Source organism: Bombina bombina, chromosome 1, assembly GCF_027579735.1.
Source record: "Bombina bombina isolate aBomBom1 chromosome 1, aBomBom1.pri, whole genome shotgun sequence".
Taxonomy (NCBI): domain Eukaryota; kingdom Metazoa; phylum Chordata; class Amphibia; order Anura; family Bombinatoridae; genus Bombina; species Bombina bombina.
This window is the reverse complement of record NC_069499.1, coordinates 431,127,629-431,151,054: the sequence shown is the minus strand read 5'-3', so window position 1 is coordinate 431,151,054 and position 23,426 is coordinate 431,127,629. Positions and strand designations below refer to the sequence as shown.

Here is a 23,426-nt window from a genome sequence, read left to right as displayed (position 1 = left end):
ATTTGTGGGAGCTTATTTTTTTTAATTGTAAATTATTGTGTGTCTGATGTCCCTGTCAGGTGTGAGTTTTTTTGTATATGGGTGTCTTGCAATGTTTAGGTATGTGTGATAAATGTTGCATGGTTTGTCTGTATAAGCAGCATATGAGTGTTTTGTTTTCACTCACCAGCTATTCTGAGGCTGGAGGGATCATCTGTATCCACAACACACTCTACTCATCTTATAGCTGCTGGTTACATGGCTTTGCACAACATCTCCTCCCACTTGTTATATTAAATGTAGAAATTACCACTTCCACTGGATTGCTGTAACAATTCCATTTTCTTATTTACTACTACTTATAGCTCTTGCTTAAAGTGATTAACCCTTTATTATTATCTATTTATATTTTGTTACAAAACATACCTAAAAATACTGAGATAGTGAGTCAAAGAACAGTTGTGCCCCTGGTGTTCCTGACACAAGACAAATGTGTTCCTTACACAGTTAGCTGTCATATACAGAACACCCAGTATTCCTGGCCAATATCAGGATACGTCAGCATCAGTCGTGGGCACTGTTCGCCTTAGTAAGCAAAATAATGGCAGAACATTAAAAAGCAAAAAAATAAACAAAAAACATGTTTTGGCCTGTAAACTAGCCCATTTGAAGCTTATAACACCATAAATCCACGCAGAAAGTCATGCAAAATTTAAATAACTGAGCGACCAATCGGAATTGAGCAGTAAATCATAGCTTCAATTCAGATTGGTCGCTACTGTCCCGGGCTTCACCGAACCTGATTGAAAACTTCCCGGTATTTGCAAACACAGTTACATGACCAAATCTGACCAATTACCTCATGAGCTACCATTCTGTTGTAATTCGTTTCAAAATGCGGTATGCAAATATATACTTATAATGGAAGATAATATTGAGGAGTCTAATTTTAAATAAAGAGGAGAGCTATTAAGGAACACAACAATGAGGGTATGTAATTATAAAACACAGTGATAAGGGTGGAAATATTGTGGTGTGACCCATTGAAATGTATGTAGCAGAAGGGACTAAACAGCTAAGTAATGGTCAGCTTTTTTCTAACTCAACTGTTGATTTTACTTTAAATTATAATAATATGATTATGAATACATTCCACTCTAAGTTAGGAGGATATACCAAAAATCAATCCACAACAATGTAAGGGGGCACTATACCAAAAAAATGATAAAGTCAATAAAGTCAATGATGAAGATCAAAAAGTGGAATACAACACCAGTTATGTCCCAAAATATGTATCCAGGTGGGTCAAAGTTGTATCCTGGCTGCTCTCTGTAAACAGTCATAAAGATGAAGATGATTCCTAGGAGTGGAAAACAAACAGAGGTGCCTCCTTGCAAAATATCATCAAGATAAGGAAATACCAGTAGAAATAAAAAAAACACTCCCTTGGTGTAAAGCATGCAATTGTGCTCATGTAGCAAGCTGAGTCTTCTGAGCTGCTAGGCTGAATCCCCTCCTGGCAAAAGCGGCAGGTCTCTTACAGGCTAGACACCAGATTGCTCACAACCCTGAGTTCTATCGCGAGTGGGCCCTTGTTTCAGGCTCCTTCATTTTCTTTGGTAAAACACTTGAAAGTAATGTGCTGCTGCAAGGTTATACTAATAGATGGACCTGGGAACCAGGGGAAAATTCCTCCTGTAGCAGCAGAATATCTACAATAGATATACAGAGGAGCAAATTAATAGATGTATAAATCTAGATGTCACAGGAGCGGTATGTGATAAAAGCATTTATTAATAATATGTCATCGACCAGGAACACCAGAGGCACCACTGTTCTTTGGCTCACTAGCTCAGTATTTTTAGGTATGTTTTGTGACATTTTCAAGCGATATAGGGTTAGATTACAAGTGGAGCACTATATTATTGTGAGCTTGCAAATGGGCAAATTCGCGAAGCTGCATCTAGGTGAATTCTGAAAATGGCAGGGTGGTGAAAGAATCCACCGAAGGCAAATGGAGCATTACAAAAGCAACAACTAACCGCCCGCATCAAGTATTTAAAAAAAACAAAAAAAACGCCTGCATCAAGTATTAAAAACAAAAAAAAACACCGCCCGCACGAAATATAACAAAAAAAAACCAAAACTCCTACACAAAGTATTAACCCATACATCGCAAACCCCCACATTGCTAAATAATAATTAACCTCGTAATCACTTAACCGTCAACCACCCACATCAGAATACATATTTATCCTATAAACTCTTAAACCGCAAAACCCCTACATCGCAATAAACCTATTTACCCTATTAACCCCTAAACCGCAAAACTCCCATATTGCAATAAACCTAATTAACTTATTAACCCTTTAAACCGCCAAAACCCACAACGCAAATAACTATTTAAATAACTAAGTACCCTAACCTAACACCCCCTAACTTAACACCCCCTTAAATTAACCCAAATTACCTAAACTAATACATTCTAAAGTTACAAAAAATAAAAAAAAACTAAGTTTACAAAAAATAAAAAAAGCTAACATTACAGAAAATAAATAAATCAAATTACCAAATTTAACTAAATAAACCTAATCCCTATGAAAATAAAAAAGACGCCCCAAAATAAAAACACCCCCTACTCTAAGAATAATCTACCAGTAGCCCTTAAAATGGCTTTTTGCAGGGCATTGCCCCAGGATAATCAGCTCTTTTACAAAAATAAACAAAGTCCAACCTAACAGTAAACTAAAAAACCTAAACTACCCATTGCCCTGAAAATGGCATTTGTTTGGGCATTGCCCTTAAAAGGGCATTTAGCTCTTTTACTGCCCATCCCTAATCTAAATACAACAACCCCCCCAAAAAAAACCTTAGTCTAACTCCCAGGTTGCTACTCACCATTCCTGAAGTCCTGTTTCAAGCAGTGAAGTCTTCTTTCAAGCGCGACCTCTTCTTCTTCCAGGAACATCTTCTATTTTTTCACTTTTGTGTAAATAGTTAGAGTGGTAGTAGCACGGTGGAATCATCTTGAGCTCAGTATTCAATAGATAACATAGTGCCACTCCAAGTTAACTTTTAAATTTTGCACTGCCTTTGTTGTCCGTTATTGTCAGTGATTGCATATAATATTTTTATATTTTAAGCCTTAATTCAAGCAATATTTTCTTTGTGAAAAAACTTGTGGCTTCTTACCATTTTGTTAGGAATGTTGGTCTCCTGTCTTTTTGTGCTATGGGTGTCCTCCACTTTCTGTACAGATGGCTGCCTACATTTTTTTTTTTTATTGCATTGTATCATACCAATTTTGTTGTGGACCTTACCATCATATTTTATTCTGCCTGTGCTGTTGCATTAGGCAGTGTAGCTTGTTGCATTCTAAGTGGGTGTTCCCTTCCATCTCTACCACTTTGCTTTCTCTATTTAATGGGTGTTTTTGTGTAAATTTTTTCTAGGCCTTACCTGATGTATCTGATTTTTTTTGTCCTTTTTGCCCCTCCCCTTTTGTCCCTGCTATTTTTGTTGGCCTCCCCCTTTGCCACCCACTGTGATTGTTTTAAACCCCCCTTGGATTTTCCCTGTGACTCTTTCCTGGACTTCCTCCGTGGCCCCCTCCTTGACTGGGCCCTTAGTTCCCTCTTTGACTTCCTCTTTTAATCCCCTGTAGACTACCACTTTTACCCCCCTGGACTTGCCCTTTAACTGAACTTAGGACTGTCCCTTGGGCTCCTCCTGGACTTGCCCTTTGACTCTCGGTGGACTCCACCTTTGAGTGGACCCTGTTTCACTTTGTTCCTACCCCTTGTACTGTTGTCAATCCCTCCACTGTCCATTGTGGCCCTTGAGGGTCCTAGTTGCTAAGTAAGTAATTTTGATAATTCAGTTTGTCCCACACTCCCTGCGGCTGCATCACTCTCCTATGAGATCCAATGTACATCTGCAAATGGAGTCTCTGCATCAAGGTTTTTTATAGTGAGAAATAAAGTTGCAAGTTGAACATGTTGTAATATAAAGAGTACAGGATTTGTTTTTTGCTGCAAAGTTAAAATTAATTTTTGTGTATCAATTTCTTTTTTTGTTGATTGACAGTATAATTTGTTAATTGTGCCAATATGGTGAAATGGAGATTGAATATCATAGAAATTATCAAGCCTGACTGTGTTGGTCTATGTTGGATTGTGATCATTTTAATAAAAAGGGCCATTCCCATTTTTCCATTATTGAACATATGCGAATATTGGAAACATTAGAATCAAGGCCTCAGTCAGGTATATTTAGGATCATAGCAATATTCAATTAATAAATTAAATACTGTATATTGTTCTTAGTATGGGATGCAGATTTATAAAAACTACACAAGGCCAGAACAAGAGAGCCAATCAAGTAAGCTCAGCCTGTCACCTACGGTATGTATGTTAATATGTGAGTAGTATAAATATATTGCTTGTCTTATATCTTATAGAAATGTTTAAAGACAATAAAGTGAAGTAACCTATATACAAGAATTACATGTACAAAACTTAATTTACTATATATAAAATTGGGTTTATAATCTAAATAATGTTATTTTAAATAATCACCATTATACAAATTAGTATTTTAAATGTTTGTATTATTGCCTCTTATATGCTTATATATCTGTTCTGAGTTATTTGAAGGGTATTTAAGTTAAATTGCAATTATCTGCTAACATTTTCTTTGGTTCTGTCATATTATAATCAGAGATTATTTCACTGACCAACAATATATTTTTTGTTGTACGAGCTACAGTGTGATCTTTATCTTTACAGTGTGATTTTTATCTCTAAAATGATTGCTGATGTAATTTTCTTTGTTTGTAGAGAAGCATTTCAGAAAATTCACTTGTAGCAATGGATTTCTCTGGACATAAAAGCAGAGTTATAGAAAATCCATCAGAAGCTCTTTCCATTGCACTACAAGAAGGATTATCATGGCGGGTTAGTAGTCTTTGGAGTTAGTCTTGTGTTTTTTTTTTTTCAAATATTTTCAAATAGAGTTTAACGAGGAACAATTTTCTTTCTTGAACAGAGAAAGAGCTGTGGACGTTCCAGTGCTCACACCAACTCTACAACAGGTCAAAATTCCACATTTAATTTTGGTAATTGGTACATAATTTAGAAATACACACACACAAAAATGTTCCTTAAATAACTGAACTTTATGTTCTGCTCTATTGTGACAGCACACAAGGCGTATCATGATGTCTTCCACTTGCTTACTCTATAGGCATAGATACCTATTAGAACATTGCTTTCTGATATATTAGTATTCAATTCATTTTTGAAGATGGATGAATGTATGAAGCATTCAGTCATAACCTCTGCATACCAGGGGGCAATCTAAGAATTACATAATGGAAATTGACTGAAAACACTTCATACTTTTCAGGTTGTCTAAGATGCTTTAACTTATCCAGATTAAGTAAGATCTCCATGACAAGACTGTTCTGGCAGAACATAATAAAATAATCCATATAAATTGTACTAAATTAAAAATTATAGCGTTGAATAAACAGTAGTCACATGTTTTCTTTAGAATGCTTTAAAGGGATGTATACATATGTAAGCTTAAAACCATACTTGCCTCCCTTAGAAATGTAATTAGTGTTTGTTTAAAATGAGGTACTGCTCCAAGTCAGCCCAGAGTTGACCCTGTGAAAGGTAAATATATTTTAAATTTTAAAGGGATGTGAAATCCAAACATTTTCTTTTGTGATTCAGATTTTTTTTTTTTACAATTTACTTCTATTATCAAATGTAGGGAATAGTACTGGCAACTAGTGATCTTGCAAGTGGATAATAAAAACTGCTGCCATATATTTCTCCTGACAGATGCATGCTCCAGACCTAATGCCCTTGCTTTTCAACAAAAGATACCAAGAGAATTAAGAATAGAAGTAAACAAGAAAGTTGTTTAAAATTACATGCTCTCTCTGAACCATGAGTTCATGTCCCTTTAAATATTTATGGCCCTTTAAAAGATGTAGACCAGAGCTTTCCAAACATTTCATGTTGGTGACACACTTTTTAGACCTATATAATTTCACGACACAGTAATTCAGTTGTACTGGCAAACAGGAGGTTAAATTAACTTGTTTTAAGAGATACGGACACAAACATAAATTATATAATAAGGAAATGCATTTACAAGTAACAGTATGTATGTGCAAGAATTAAAAAAAGTTTAATATCACCAATAGCTACTTGCTATTTTAATGGGATGTATGAGGTTGATGGGATGAAAACAGTTTCTGAATAATTAGTGGAATATTAGATAAAGACACTCGCATTACATCATCAAGTCTTTTCAAGCTTCCACTTCCTATCCATATATCAAGAGCAGGAGCAGCAATGCACTACTGGGAGCTAGCTGCAAAAAAAAAAAAAAAGCATTTAAGCTGCTGCCCTCAGAGCTCTGTGAGTCCGACTGACTACTGCCCGCGCTTCAAACACACTGCTGTCTCACTCACTGACTACATGTGCAGTCACGAGCCGATTGAGGAGTCTACACATGCAGTCAGGAGCCAATGTGCCGCCAATGGGAATAGTTTCAGTTCCCGCTAAGCTGCGCCAATAGGTTAGGATGATCTGTGACCCACTAGGTAATCAATCACGTGTCAACTACATGATATGCATAGCAGGCAGACGGAAAGTCGGAAACCAAAAAGATTTTTAAAAGAATTTTAAATTAAAAAAAATTGTGATGAAGCAGAGACACACCTACACATTACTACTGACACTTTAATGTGTCACGACACACAGTTTGGAAAGCACTGCTGTAGACATTCACAGAGACTTTTATGTACCTTTAAAGGGACAGTATACTGTAAAATAGTTTTTCCCTTAATGTGTTTACAATTGCTTTTTTTACCAACTGCACAGTAAAAAATGTATGAAAATTAGCTTTTTAAGGTTTATTTCTGTATATTAAAGCTCTGATTTTGTGTTTTGAAGCCACAACCTAATAAAATAGGTTGAGCTTGTAGGTATAATCAGATCTCATTACTGTATCACATTGTGCACATATACCTGCTTCTTTATATCTGTCCTTAAAACAATCACCAATACTTTGAGAGAACAATGAAAAATCAACATGTTATTACCTTATCTCTGCTTTATCACACTGGGAGTGTAATTTCCTCTGCTGGCTGTGTTTACAAAGGTTATCTATAGCTGGTACGCGCGGCCACAAACTTTCAGAATAGGTGGGGATACCACATGCTAAATTAACAATTTCAAATGCCAATATAAGGGTAAAGGAGCTACTTGTAAACAATTTAATACACTCCAGCAGGTAAAGTGGATCATTGGGAACAAATTAAAGGGGAGAAAATTTTTGATTAAACTGTCCCTTTAATAAAGATTTATGTTAAGTCCAAATGCAATGCACTGTAGCCATAGGTTTTTTACACTTTATCAATCCTTGCAATTATGTTTTCTATTGACATGTATATGGTCAGTACATTCATATTTAATATATAAATTTTTAGGTTTAAACATTCATTAACAATAATTCATGATGTATTATGTATTTTAAAATCTTTCCTAGTTCTATCATTTTAAATGAACAGGCCACTAAAAATACCATTAAATAAAATTTACGTCTCCCAACACAACATTTATTTGTGCACAGTACAAATGCAATATACATTAATTATTTATTTTGCCTGCATTCCTGTAATTCACCTTTTACAATGGTGCTATTTTCACAAAGAGGCTTGAGGGTATGTTGCAGGCTGAAAAAGCTGTAAATTATGTAATTTATTGTGACCCTGCTATGTGATACACAGGTATGCTGTAGTCAATTCAAAATAGGTGCTAATACCCCTTTTAGAATCAAACCATTGTATTGCATTGAACATTTAAATGAATGAATTATTACTGTATTTAATTTTAATTGTTCCATATATGTAATATTTTAGCGATACATTTATCACAGCCATGGTTCCATCATAAAATATCCAGAGATGAAGCTCAGAAACTGATTTGTCAGCAAGGATTTGTAGATGGGTAAGATATTTTTTTATAAATGTTGCTAATCCTTTTAAAGTACAGTAGAGACAGGAAAAATATTCATAAAATAGATATTTTAGTTTAATTTTTAAATTCTGTTTGAGCAGAAATGAAACTTATAATAATTATTTTTATATAGTTACATGTCTTTTATTATTTTACAACATTTTAAAAGCCTTAAGGGAATGGACTATGATACTGTTTTGATTTCTCGATCAGTCAGGCTTTTTGAAGCTCAGGTCTTATAGAGTCCAATTCAACTACACAAACCTGACAGCTCGGACCTATAAAGATGAATCAATATTTTAGCCATTGAAGTTTCTTTGAAGGTGTAATCATGATTTCCAGTATTATCTCTTTCTACTTCTAAGCAAACACTGTTCTATATATATCTTTCTTGATTTTTCTCAAGCTTTCCAAGTGCTGCTGAAGAATATTGCAGTTTTTCTCTTAATAATGGACATAATGTCTCAAAGCCAAATCCATAAAAAAGTAGAAAAAATAGCATATATAAATGTTTTTTTTTGTCCTTTTAATTTTACCACAGCCTTTAATGTTTAATTCATATGCTAAATTACTGTAAAAATATAACAAGACATTTCTGGATGAACATGGTTATGTAAAAAAATGACTTCAAAATTTCATCAGTTCACCAGTAAGAGCTGCTCTTTTTTTTCAATATGGTAAAAAACAAAAGCCAATCAGCATTGAGGTTACACTTTGTTTTACTGTGATTTTGTGACTGTGCCTGCACATGTGAGATGCAAGCTTCCTTGCAAGTACCAGAACAAGCATCCTGATTGCGGGCCAGATTACAAGTGGCGCACCATTTGTTTTCACTCTCGCACTAACTGCACTCAAAGTATAAAAACATTGTGGACCTATTAGTGTGCGCATTACAAGTTGAAAGTAAAAAGTTAGTACTAACTTTGGATATTTCAACCACGCTAACTTTTCCCCATAGACTTCTATGGGACGTGCTCAAAAAATAAATATGAATTAGCGGCAGCAAGCTAACCGGACTCTGTGCTAGACCAACTGAACTAAAGCTGAACGTAAGTTAGGAATACTTTACATTCTTATGTTCTTCGTATGGAGGAAAATGTTATTTTTTATTTTTAAATACATATACTGTATATATGATTTTTTATTTGTAAATTATACTGTATAGCTATACCTATATATATCCAAGTTTTAACACAAGCACTCACTGGACTTGATACAGGTGAAATAAAAAGTGTTTTATTCCATATAAACCAGTGACGTTTTAGGGTGTTCACCCCTTCATCAGACCAACCTGAACTGATGAAGGGGTGAACACCCCGAAACGTCACTGGTTTATATGGAATAAAACACTTTTTAATATATAACTTTATTTGAACTTTCTATAGTACCGTGGCAGAATTTAAATTTACTGTTCGTGGGAGTGCACTTATTTCAGTGGATTATACCTATATAGATATACACACACACACACAGAGAGAGAGAAGCACACTCACAGGAACAAACAACCGGCTCAATACCATTGTTAGCCTGTTCTATGGCGATTTACCACCTGGGTGCAGCTTCTTTTAGCCCAGTAATGATTTTCATAGAGTAGAACTTTCCTTCCTGAACAAGGAACACAGCAACCCTAGACAATCGTTTCGGCCTTCATTGGGCCTCATCAGTGAGGTGTAGCCATATTCCTCTAAGCACACTGAGCAAGGAGTCCACGTCTGGTTTCCCCTTTTTCCCATAGGGAGACTAAATACACACAGAGAGAAGCACACTCACAGGAACAAACAATCGGCTCAATTCCATTGTTAGCCTGTTCTATGGCGATTTACCACCTGGCTGTTGCTTCTTTTAGCCCAGTAATGATTTTCACAGAGTAGAACTTTCCTGTAGTATATCAGTCTGATCCCGCCTATTACGGTCAGTCCAGCAACGAAATACCAGGCAATTCCTCTCTGAACAAGGAACACAGCAACCCCTTCATTGGGCCTCATCAGTGAGGTGTAGCCTTATTTCTCTAAGCACACTGAGCAAGGAGTCCACGTCTGGTTTCCCCTTTTTCCCATAGGGAGACTAAATACACACAATGTAATGCTTGTGGGATAACCCTCTATCAGACCGAACTCAGCCAGTAGTCTTGTTATCCCTGCGTCGAGCCGGAATGATAGGGAATATCCCAGAGCAGAGAAAGATAGTAAGATGAGGAGAGTGGCACTCCCTACAGGCAGGACAGGCTATAGATATATAAAGATATAAAGCTCTGAAAAATATTAAGAGACCACTCCAATTTTTTTTTTAAATCCGCATCACTACATTTAAGGCAGCCTTTCATTCCAGTGTCTGTCTGTTGCGTTTCAACACAGGCACAACTTATTGTGTGGTGCACAGTTGCATATAGCAGCCTTCTAATTGCCAAAAACTAATTGCAAAGCCATGCATGTCTGCTATTTCTGAATAAAATGGACCCAAGAGAACCTTTTACAACCATTTTTCTTATGACTGCAGTAGTTATGTGTAATTAATTTCAGTGAGAAACTCAAAGTTTGTTAAAAAGTTAACTATTTTATTTTTAAATATGATCGCATTTGGCGGCGAAACAGTGCCGTGAAATATACCAAAATTGGCCTAGATCAACACCTTGGGTTACATATATATATATATATATATATATATATATATATATATATATAGTATATATATATATGTAGTTTTTTCACTTAGAAAATAATGTACCTGTTCAAGTAAAATACATACAGGGAGTGCAGAATTATTAGGCAAGTTGTATTTTTGAGGATTCATTTTATTATTGAACAACAACCATGTTCTCAATGAACCCAAAAAACTCATTAATATCAAAGCTGAATAGTTTTGGAAGTAGTTTTTAGTTTGTTTTTAGTTATAGCTATTTTAGGGGGATATCTGTGTGTGCAGGTGACTATTACTGTGCATAATTATTAGGCAACTTAACAAAAAACAAATATATACCCATTTCAATTATTTATTGTTACCAGTGAAACCAATATAACATCTCAACATTCACAAATATACATTTCTGACATTCAAAAACAAAACAAAAACAAATCAGTGACCAATATAGCCACCTTTCTTTGCAAGGACACTCAAAAGCCTGCCATCCATGGATTCTGTCAGTGTTTTGATCTGTTCACCATCAACATTGCGTGCAGCAGCAACCACAGCCTCCCAGACACTGTTCAGAGAGGTGTACTGTTTTCCCTCCTTGTAAATCTCACATTTGATGATGGACCACAGGTTCTCAATGGGGTTCAGATCAGGTGAACAAGGAGGCCATGTCATTAGATTTTCTTCTTTTATACCCTTTCTTGCCAGCCACGCTGTGGAGTACTTGGACGCGTGTGATGGAGCATTGTCCTGCATGAAAATCATGTTTTTCTTGAAGGATGCAGACTTCTTCCTGTACCACTGCTTGAAGAAGGTGTCTTCCAGAAACTGGCAGTAGGACTGGGAGTTGAGCTTGACTCCATCCTCAACCCGAAAAGGCCCCACAAGCTCATCTTTGATGATACCAGCCCAAACCAGTACTCCACCTCCACCTTGCTGGCGTCTGAGTCGGACTGGAGCTCTCTGCCCTTTACCAATCCAGCCACGGGCCCATCCATCTGGCCCATCAAGACTCACTCTCATTTCATCAGTCCATAAAACCTTAGAAAAATCAGTCTTGAGATATTTCTTGGCCCAGGCTTGACGTTTCAGCTTGTGTGTCTTGTTCAGTGGTGGTCGTCTTTCAGCCTTTCTTACCTTGGCCATGTCTCTGAGTATTGCACACCTTGTGCTTTTGGGCACTCCAGTGATGTTGCAGCTCTGAAATATGGCCAAACTGGTGGCAAGTGGCATCTTGGCAGCTGCACGCTTGACTTTTTTCAGTTCATGGGCAGTTATTTTGCGCCTTGGTTTTTCCACACGCTTCTTGCGACCCTGTTGACTATTTTGAATGAAACGCTTGATTGTTCGATGATCACGCTTCAGAAGCTTTGCAATTTTAAGAGTGCTGCATCCCTCTGCAAGATATCTCACTATTTTTTACTTTTCTGAGCCTGTCAAGTCCTTCTTTTGACCCATTTTGCCAAAGGAAAGGAAGTTGCCTAATAATTATTCACACCTGACATAGGGTGTTGATGTCATTAGACCACACCCCTTCTCATTACAGAGATGCACATCACCTAATATGCTTAATTGGTAGTAGGCTTTCGAGCCTATACAGCTTGGAGTAAGACAACATGCATAAAGAGGATGATGTGGTCAAAATACTCATTTGCCTAATAATTCTGCACTCCCTGTATCTATACCTATATATTTATTGGAATAGATACACAGGTATAGGTAGATATGTGCAGAACACTGGAATGTGACATTTTCAAGTATATGTATTGTGGAGAGGAAGTTAATGAGGTCATGATATTTTGTAAGTGTGCGGGTTTCGCTTGAACGCAAACTTTTTACTTTAAAAAAGCCTCCCTTTAGTTAAAGGGATACTGAACCCACATTTTTTCTTTTGTAATTCAGATAGAGCATGCAATTGTAAGCAACTTTCTACTTTACTCCTATTATCAAACTTTCTTTATTCTCTTGGTATCTTTATTTGAAATGCAAGAATGTAAGTTTAGATGCCAGCCCATTTTTGGTGAACAACCTAGGTTGTCCTTGCTGATTGGTGGATAAATTCATCCACCAATCAAAAACTGCTGTCCAGAGTTCTGAACAAGGAAAAAAGCTTAGATGTCTTCTTTTTCAAATAAAGATAGCAAGAGAAAGAAGAAACATTGATAATAGGAGTAAATTAGAAAGTTGCTTAAAATTGCATGCTCTATCTGAATCATGAAAGAAAAAAAAATTGGATTCAGTGTCCCTTTAAGTTTACGTTCAAGCTGGAGCGCTCCACTTGTAATGTAGCCATAAAACAGGTATAGCCACTCTCCTCTCAAATTTTAAATCTAATGTTATAGGGAAGAGAAAAGTAAGGCTATTTAAAATAGCATGTTATGCAGACAGAATACACATATAGTAATATTTACTTTTAAAAACCAATTTGGAATCTGTAATAGTGGCAGAAAGAGGTGAACCTGCATGTTTACACTTTCACCTGAGGTCAGGGACATAACTAGACCTCTCTGGAAAGGCTATGTCTGGGCCCCCACTTTCAACACTCTGGCTGTGGAGTCCCTCGTTGAGTGAGGCCTTAGGCTACAGCCTATTAGGACTAATTGTAGGGCTGCCTCTGTTTTAGGGATTTGTTCCTGCTCCACTCCCAACTCATCCCAAATTCAGATCACCTATATTACTAATTCTTCATGATACTTTTGTGTCATAGATTCCATCATAAAATTTATGTAAGCTCCCTCTGCCAGTAGACTTAACCCAATGCCTTCAGCCTACTTAAAGGGATAGGAAAGTGAAATTTAAACTTGCATGGTTCAGAAAGAGCATGTCATGTTAAGACCATTTTAAATTCACTTCTATTTTCAAATGTACTCTGTTCCTCTAGTATCTTTTGTTGAAAAACAATAAGTACATATCCTACACTATGGGGTGCTAGCTGGTGATTGGTGGTTACCCACATTTGTCTTGTGTCATTGGCTCATGTTTTGAGATAGTTCTCTGTAGTGCATTTCTGCTCTGGAGCTAACTTTAAATATGTGTTTATTCAATTTCCAATAGTGCAATAATAAAATACTCTAACATATCAGAGCATTATTATTATACTTTATTTATGAAGCGCTAACATATTCTGCAGCGCTGTTCATGGATACTTACTGGCCTTCACCTTTCTCGCCTCTCCATCCTTCAAAACAGGCTGGAGATATGGTGCAGGCAAACCAATTGTGATGTAATGGTTTGTATAGTTCTTTGTAAAGATAGAGCAAATTCAATCTAAATAATCAGGCAGAAAAACTCCTCCGTATAAAAATGTTAAAAGACAAGTTAAATGTTGCTGCAATGCGTTTCTTGACCACACAACACGGTCGTTTCATCAGGCATGAAAATAAGATCTTATTTTTATGCCTGATGAAACGACCGTGTTGTGTGGTTGAGAAACGCGTTGCAGCAACATTTAACTTGACTTTTAACATTTTTATACGGAGGAGTTTTTCTGCCTGATTATTCAGATTGAATTTGCTCTATCTGCACAAAGAACTATACAAACCATTACATCACAATTGGTTTGCCTGCACCATATCTCCAGCCTGTTGTTTGATACTTGGATTCAAACTTCCCTGTGATCTTACCTGTGACCTGAGAACTGGTCTCCACCTTGATACAGGATCAGTATGCAGTTAGCTGACTACTGCAAGTGTCAGCCTGCCTATTTGTTAGTTTTACTATTTACCTTCTTTATTATATTTCACATATGGATTTCACTATGAGGTGCCCATTTTCTTTCTAACCTAGATCATTGAGGTGAACGGAGATCATTCCCCCAAGTGGAGCTGCCTGAAACACTCCTTTTTTACTTGGATTGAAAAAAAATTCAGCAATTGAACTTTTGTTTCTTTAACATGAACACTATTGCTGTCATTTATTAAGGTTAACCAATTTCACATTTGTTACCAGAATTTATTAATTTATTACTTTATCATGTTAAATAATATCTTACCATTTCACAAATGTTTACTCATTCCTGAGAGTCCACTCATCATTCATACACCTTTTAAAACCAAAATATATATTTTTTGTAACAATTTTTCAAATTACAAACATTTCTACCAATTCCCCTTTTTTTCACTAGTTATTTTTAGTGCGCCACCTCCTGGGTGTTTAACCACCTTCACTTTTCATTTTGTTTAGGAGAATGTGTACCCTTTAGTTGGAAAGGAGGAGATTCCCCTTTTTTATTTTTATATTTATTTATTTATTTTATAAATAAAAACAAACTAAAGTTTGTGATATATAGTTATTAAGAATAGTGGTGTGTTTTTGCTAGGCTGTGATTGATTCTAGCCCACATTAAACAGTTTGCATTTGGCTTGAGAACATAATATATGTTCTCATTCTTTTTATAATTTACTTTCACAACATCCCTGTCTGACACTAAGGTATTCTTCTGGGCTTCATGAGCTTGTGCTATGTTCCATTTATGCTAAAACTGACTATTTGCTTTAGTAGTTCAACTCTCTTCTCATTTTCTCTATTTTTTCAGTGGTTTGTTACAGTTTCACCGCACTACTTGTTGCTAGTCTAAATACTGGTGCCTGGTGCTACATGTTGTTGCTTAAAGGGACATTAAACACTTTGAGATGGTAATATAAAATGATAAATTGTATATATATAAAACAACTCTGCAATATACTTTCATTATTTATTTTGTCCTCTTTGCCTGTAATTCCATTCTGAAATTGTGAGCTTTTCAGCTCTTGTTAGAAATGGAAGTGCAGAACACTGTTAAATCCAGCACAGCCATTGGCTGCACACTCTAGTGACCTATTTATAACTGACCCTAATTGGCCACAGCAGAGAAGGTAACACAAGTTACAACATGGCAGCTCCCAGTGTTTTATAGACACTAAAACTTTACACTTATTTTGCCACTTTTTAAACCACTAATGAAACTTTAAAAAATACATCTACATGTTAGTCATGGACTAATCTTTTCTTTGAATGCATCATTCTATCTAGCATGTATTTAGTGTTTAATGTTCCTTTAAGGTCGTTTCTTATGACCATCTGGCTTCTCATTTGAAGCAGCAATTTTTTTCTAAAACAAGGGGCCATTTTCCCGGTAGATGTGTTGTAGGCCCATCATAGTCGCTCTGTAAGAACCTCTATCACAAATAGCAAGAGCAATGTAGAAGTGTTTGAAATCTTTCATTCTCTGACATCTCCAGTTACACAAATCAAGTCACTTTTATGTTATGCAAAACAGTTAGCCAAAGCTCTGAAGTTGCGGTAATCATTCTAGCGTAAATCACAATTGCGTTCAAATGATCGTGTTTACTTTCAGCACGTAATACAAACGTTAAACTCGATGAGCTTAAACCCTCGCGATAAACCCCTCGCTCAGGTGCAAACGTTTGCGTTCCACTCGTAATCTGGCCCTTATTTTTCTTGATGGCATGTAAAAAATGTCAATTTCAAAAATAGATATATTATTTTGTAAAATGGATGTTTCTGAACTGAGAAAACAATTTATTTTGCTTTTATGCTTTTGATCACTGTACCATTACTCCCAACTTTTCCAGAAGACTAGATGATGCTTTGTTGGTGGAGCTACATACATGTCATGGGTGGGATTAGAATGTCCTGGGCTGGATATGCTGTGGATGGAGTCATGTAATCCCTGGTTCTGCTCTGCAAACCTAGACATTTGTCCTGAATGGGGAGCTGTGGGAAGGACAGTGGAGTACACCTATAAACAGAGGGAGATCTGTTTCTCATCATAATGAACAGTGAGGCCTTAAAGGGACACTCAAGTCAAAATAAACTTTTATGATTCAGAAAGAACATGCAGTTTTAAGATACTTTCCAATTTACTTCCATTATCAAAGTTTTTTTATATTCACACTTTTTGAAGAACAAGATCATACTGAGCATTGCGATTGGCTGATGTCTATCACATGATACAGTAGGCTGGAAAAGGGAAGAAAAAAATTATTTGTTAGAAAAAAATCTACTGCTTATTTGAAATTTAGAGTAGGTGTTAAATCATTGTCTTTTTATTATGTTCTTGTCAATTATGTAATTCTACTGCATTGAGTGGTCATTTAAGGCTGTTTCATTTCCTGTTAGCTTCAAAATCAAGAACTGATTTTCATGCAAAAAATGTATTAACCTGTTTAATTTTAAAAGCTAAAGGATGTGAGCAGTGCTCCCTCTAAGGCTAGTTTTGTGTGTGGCCCAGCAATGAAACGGTTAATTAGGTAACCACACCCTGCAATTAGCAAACACTGCACAATGCAGACTGCAAGGTATGGTTCTCTCATTAACCGTTTCACTGCTGGGCTGCATACAAAAGTGGCCTTAGAGGGAACACTGGTTGTGAGGCTCATTTGTTTCTATGGAACCCTACCTGTCTTGATTAACATTTAGGGCCTGATGATCTAGAGATGATCTCAGAAGTCTTGTCAGTAATGTGAGGTTCCTAAAATGTTTTTATAAAGGCAAATTTTAGCTTCAGAGCTGTTTATCTAGCTATGCATGTGAAGTTGAGACACATGCATTACAGTCAATTGTGTGATTTATCTCTATGCAAGTGAGTTTTTGGTCATCTCTCCCTTAGTGACAGAGAAGTTTAGCAAATGCCATTCTTATAAACCTATAAAATGTGATATTTGGCCAATATTTATGAAGGTTTATATATTGGCTATTTATTTAGTGTACCTGTCAACCATATCAATTATAGAAGCCCCATTTATTAGGAAGTTTTTGGGCCATTGTGGGTAAGGCTTTCTCATGTTAACCTGCTAACAGAAAACTAAGAAGCAGCAAGTTTAAATCAACCCAAACTGTTCATTGATAGTGATTTAAAAAATACAAGAGAACAGGGGGCAGCATTGTATGATCAATCGCTTGTGCAATAATAAATGTGGGATGCTGATTGTCCTCTGCTCGCTTGTAGCAAACATGGGCAGACAGGTTCTCTAGCTGGGAACCTTGTCCACCAACTTAATAATAAATGGAACCCTATGTCTGAATATCATTAGAAATATATTTAGGCCACACTTGAAATTGACAGTATTCTAGATACATGCTTAAACAGTTCTCTAATTATTAACGAATCATAGGATATACTTTAGGATAAATGATCTTTAGTAAATAAAGAAACAGCCACTTGTCTTTGAACTCTAACTCTAATTTGAAGGAGTCTTCTGGTGATGTTTAGTGAATATCTCCCAGTTAATGTCTTTTAACAATATCTTGAAGTTGTATTTAGATAATATCTGATCCCACGTGATATATACAGGACACAGGATAACCATTTTGCAAATCAAGTTTTAATGAAAAATGTTTTCCTTTTAGTGTTTTTTTGGTCCGTGATAGTCAAAGCACTCCAAAAACATTTGTCCTTTCAATGTGCCATGGACAGAGGATACGGCATTTTCAGATTGTACCTGTAAGTATTTAATAAATCAGTTATATTGTACTCTTGGTAGGGCCCTGTACCCATTTGTTTTCTATAAATGCTAGCTATATTTATAGCACCACTGTGGAATTTGTTGGGGTTCTACAAATAAGTAATAATAATAACAACAACATTGTTCTTTATTAATTCTTTCTTTCGAAAAATATGAGAAAAATAAGTATCCTGTCCCCTATACTCCTAGTAATGCAGAATACATGGTTCAAAAATCTTTTTATCATTTTAAATGATAAACTTTAGAGCATTTGGTCTTGTACTTGGTCTTCCCTAACTATTTAGTTAACTCTCAAAACAGTTAAACACATAGTTAACATCCTTCAGCAGCAGCTCTGCTGAGCCAGCTCTGAGTGGCCGGATAAGGTTGGTGATTGCTGTTTACATGTGTTTGCTGTTCTGATTGGTTCACAGATCTCTTGTTCAGCAATGGTAATGCATAACTATTTAATACATTTTATTGTTGCACTAGTATGTCCTTTAAAGTGACATAAAAGTAAAAATTAAGCTTTTATAATTCAGAGAGACCATGCAATTTAAATAGCTTTTTCTCCTATTATAAATTGTACTTTGTTCCCTTGGTATCCTTTTTGAAATTAATGCATTGCTGCTCCTGAACATACCTAAGTATGCATTTTTAATTTAATACTATTACAAGGTCTATGAATACGGCTTAAATGGAATATTTTTTAACACTATTACGTTGGGACAGTACCTCTTTTGTTCTGGATTCTATTACAATACATTTAATATGTTATTTTCTATATAATTATTTAAAGGAACAGTAAACACCTTGTAATTGCAATGCATTTCTTTTCTGTTCTATACAATAACATATCAGACAAGTGTAAACATTTTTAGAACAAATTAAAATCTTGTTTGCTTGATTTGTTTCTCAGTCGCCAAACTCCACACACGATTTGTCTTATTTGGATGAGCATATCTGGTCTTTACTCTGCAGGCAACAAGACTAGTCATAAAGCTAGTATATAATACATTGTTTTGCAGTTGTTATCAGTTAAAGCCATTTTGGGGAAAGAAATGTAGCCTAAAGAAGTCTGCAGTGTGCATTTAAATTTTTAAAAAAGTATATAGCAGTTGTTTGATTATGCATAACTAAACATTTTATATAAAAATCTCAGGGCAAGATAACAAGTAGCGCGGTATGAGTTTTCCGTGCACAATATGGTCTTTTTGCAATCAATTTCCATTGCTCAGCTAATACAATCGCCTTTTACGCAACAATCTTTTCCGAGCTTGAAGAACTGTAGTTAACAGTTTTCAACAACATAAAAGTTTCACAAAACACTTCAAAAATGCATTACAAAGTACACTTAAACTCATATTAACAATGTCTAATAAAAAATATTTTTTTTAAAAATTGCACACAAAAGTTATAAGGGCTCAAAGATGTGTTAGAAAAAAAAAAGTTGTTGCTTGGATTTTACATTGACATACATACACATACATAGAGAAACTTGGATTTATATGTATAGAGATATGTTTAACTAGGGAAATAATGAAAATATTTTACATTACAATCTTATGCACATTAAACAATATCTCAGAGAGATCTTCAAAGAGATATTCGCATATAGATCTCGAGATAGCGAGACAAATATATATTCATATACATATCTTGCTATAAATAGATATATCAGTCCAAAAATCATCACATATTTAGAGAAATATAAAAATAGAACATATATTCCGTTACGAAAATATTTTCACAATATGAAATATTCGCATTTCCATGTACACTTTTTGAGGAGAATACGTCCATGGGCTTTGCTCAACAGATTATGGTTTTAGTGTTTTTTTTTTCTATATTCTCTATTTACTTTTATGAGGGAATACATGAACGCACATACAATTTGGCTTTTTTGGATTACGCAGGTTAACGCACACGGAAAATACGTTATTTTGCAACTTGTAATACCTGTGCAACCCCAAATGTGAAAGAGTCATAATGTGCGCAGTGTTTTCGCAACTGTGGAAAACAGATTTGCCGCGCGACTTGTAATCTTGCCCTCAGTTTTTATTGTCCCTTTAAATAAAAAACTTTATAAAAACATAAATAAAAAAAAACAGGTGCCTTTTTTCAAATTTATATTCTGCAATCACAAATAGATATCATATGTATTTTTCCTAAATATTCCTTTGTTATTATTAGTAAAATCATGAAGCACCATTAGTATATGTAGGTTTGTGTGACCATTGTGTGATAATGTTGTCTTATGATTTTATTTAGCTTTATCAATTATTTCTCAATTTATTGGTTTATTCTTCGGTTCATTTAAATAATATTTTTATTTGGATGTTCACATATTGATTAGTTTGTTACTCCATGTGAATTACTCTTGCGGACCCAGACAAAAAGATAGACATATGGAAGTGGTTTTATCAATGTATAGTAGTGAAAAATATCTTAAATATAGTTTACAGTTCATGACACAGAAATTAACACTTAATTGAACAAAATAAGATAACTGTAAGAATGAAAGGATCATGTTCATACTAACCATAAGGTGTTTAAAAATAGCACTTAAATTAAAATATAGTTATAGATATAAACTTTTTACCTGTGCGGGTTAGCGTGCACATTACAAGTTGAAAGTAAAATTTTGGATATTGCGACGTGCTAACTTCTCCCCATAGACTTCAATGGAGAGCGCAAAAAAAAAAACAACAACTAAGAGTTATTGCTCACGCACTTACCTGACAGGAGTTAAACCGACAGGGCTAACCCGAAGGTAGTTATGCATATTTTACAATCCAGTGTTCTTCAGATAGAAGAAAATGTTCTATTTATTTTTAAATAGATATTTCTAAATATATCTAATGTATTTGTTTTGCGAAATATATATATATATATACCTTTCTCTCTCTCTCTCTCTCTCTCTCTCTCTTTCTCTCTCTCTCTCTCTCTCTCTGTCTCTCTCTCTCTCTATATATATATATATATCTTTTAAAAAAATACATAAGACTGTTTCCCCTACGTGAAGAACATTGAAATGTAAAATAGTTACAGTACATACACAGTAAAGCACATTATTAAGTATTACAATTTATTAAAAAATATGTATATATGTGTACATATGTATGTAGTGCATAAATACACTTGTATACACATGTATAAATACATACTGTATATACAGTATATATATATATATATATATATATATATATATATATATACACACACACACATTATAGCCCTTTCCATTCAAATACCTTGTCATATACCATATACTTTTCAATCCTTATAACTTTTTTTATATTTAAATTACTTTTTTTTTATAAGATAGTGTTTATATGAGTTTAAATGTAACTTTAAATTTTGTATTTATGTTGTTTGGTGCAACTTTTTTTTCACACCCTACCCTTTATGAAAAGTTTTTCAGTTGCGCTAATCTGACAAGCGTATAATTCAATTGCAATCGCCTTTACTTTCAACTTGTAATACGCACGCTATTTTTGTAGCTTGCAAACAACCGATATTGCTTGTGCGCAACAGTTAGCACACCAGTTGTAATCTAGCCCTATATATTTTACAACAATTACAAATATAATTGTTTTTATGATTTATCTGTTTAATAACATAATGATCTCTTCTAGAAATATCTATAAAAATAAATGTGTTTTACACTGAAATTGGATAACATCATTTTTATCATACTTAACAGATAGAAGACGACAGAGCACAGTTTTACACACTAGATGATGGACAAACAAGATTTACAGATCTTACACAGCTAGTAGAGTTTTACCAGCTCAACAAAGGATTTCTACCTTGCAAACTCAGGCACTATTGCACTCGAATAACTGTTTAAAGAAGTGTCAGCGTAGCAGACAAAAAATTGAATTGATGATATTATTTAATTCCTGTAGTGTTGGAATAAACTTTTTAGTGGTGTTATTATGTATGTAAATGGACTGCTATACTAGCAGAAGCCATAAAGAGAAATATTTCAATATGTTAAGATTGAGCTGGCACAGCATTTTGTATGAAAATAAAATTTGTTGGATGAAAGTTTATTGAATGTGTGTTTATTTCCCAGTTAAGTATATGCCTCCTTTGCTCTCACAGTATTTGCAAGAGGATAAAATGATTTAAAGGGACACTGTATCCAAAAAATTTATTTCGTGATTCAGATTAAGCATGACATTTTAAGCAACTTTCTAATTTACTCCTATTATCAAATTTTCTTCATTCTCTTAGTATCTTTATTTGAAATGCAAGAATGTAAGTTTAGATGCCGGCCCATTTTTGGTGAACAACCTGGGTTGTCCTTGCTGATTGGTGGATAAATTCATCCACCAATAAAAAAGTGCTGTCCAGAGTACTGAAACCAAAAAAAAGCTTAGATGCCTTCTTTTTCAAATAATGATAGCAAGAGAATGAAGAAAATTTGAAAATAGGAGTAAATTAGAAAGTTGCTTAAAATTGCATGCTCTATCTGAATCACGAAAGAAAAAATTTGGGTTCAGTGTCCCTTTAATTAGTTCATTATAATTTAGGTGGATACCTTATTGGTTGCAATATTAAAAAACATACAGGACTCCAAACAATACATTAAAACAGACCCATGTGAACTTCAGGGTTTACATGATATCTAATGTGCTGAAAGCAATAAGCTTTGTATGAACTATTGATTACACACATGTTCACAATGTAGCTGTTCAAAGGCACAACATAAATAGAATAAAAAAGTAAACATTGGTATACTGCTATAGCACAATTACCAACAATGGACTTGTTGATTAAATTAAATAAAATAAAAATGACTCACATTAGGTGTCACAAATATTTGGAGCTAAAGCCCAATACAAAACTCATTAGTCCTTATTCTGCATTACTTTGACACCACCACAAACACGTTTTTATTTCATAGACAGTGCTAATAAATTGTCTGTAACAATGGTATGAAACATAACTACAGGTGCCAGTTACAGGTTAAACCAAATGCAGACCTGTTTTGCCTAAAGGGATCAGTGACTGTGAAAATAATAATATTAATTTGTAGTAAAACAAATTAAAATTGTGCATAAATTATGCATATTTTTAAATAAAATTCTCTGTATCCCCCACAAATTAAAACAGCTATGCATATGTTCCAAATTCCAACTATTATTTCACTGTGCATGTACACAAAAATGGTCCTATTTTACATGTGAAATATTATATCTGAAATTGCTACAATTTTTAGACATATTTGCTATACGTTATGTGCAGTTATATTGATATCCCCAGTAAAATACTTGTTGAAGTAAATAAAAGTACTTTAAACATGCAGATGTCTAGATATCCTAGT

At 34.8% G+C, this 23,426-nt stretch overlaps 1 protein-coding gene across 1 annotated transcript in view; it reads left to right on the top strand.

Moving 5' to 3' along the window:
• GRB14 (growth factor receptor bound protein 14) overlaps positions 1 to 22,111 on the top strand; it is a 171,984-nt gene extending 149,873 nt beyond the window's left edge. Inside the window, exons 8-13 of the mRNA XM_053698386.1 lie at positions 4,305 to 4,382; positions 4,818 to 4,934; positions 5,026 to 5,095; positions 7,919 to 8,006; positions 17,997 to 18,090; positions 21,798 to 22,111. Of these exons, the coding sequence (XP_053554361.1) occupies positions 4,305 to 4,382; positions 4,818 to 4,934; positions 5,026 to 5,095; positions 7,919 to 8,006; positions 17,997 to 18,090; positions 21,798 to 21,944 (594 nt within the window). The 3' untranslated portion in view covers positions 21,945 to 22,111. The remainder of the gene's footprint in view (positions 1 to 4,304; positions 4,383 to 4,817; positions 4,935 to 5,025; positions 5,096 to 7,918; positions 8,007 to 17,996; positions 18,091 to 21,797) is intronic.
• The last annotated feature ends 1,315 nt before the right edge of the window (positions 22,112 to 23,426 follow it).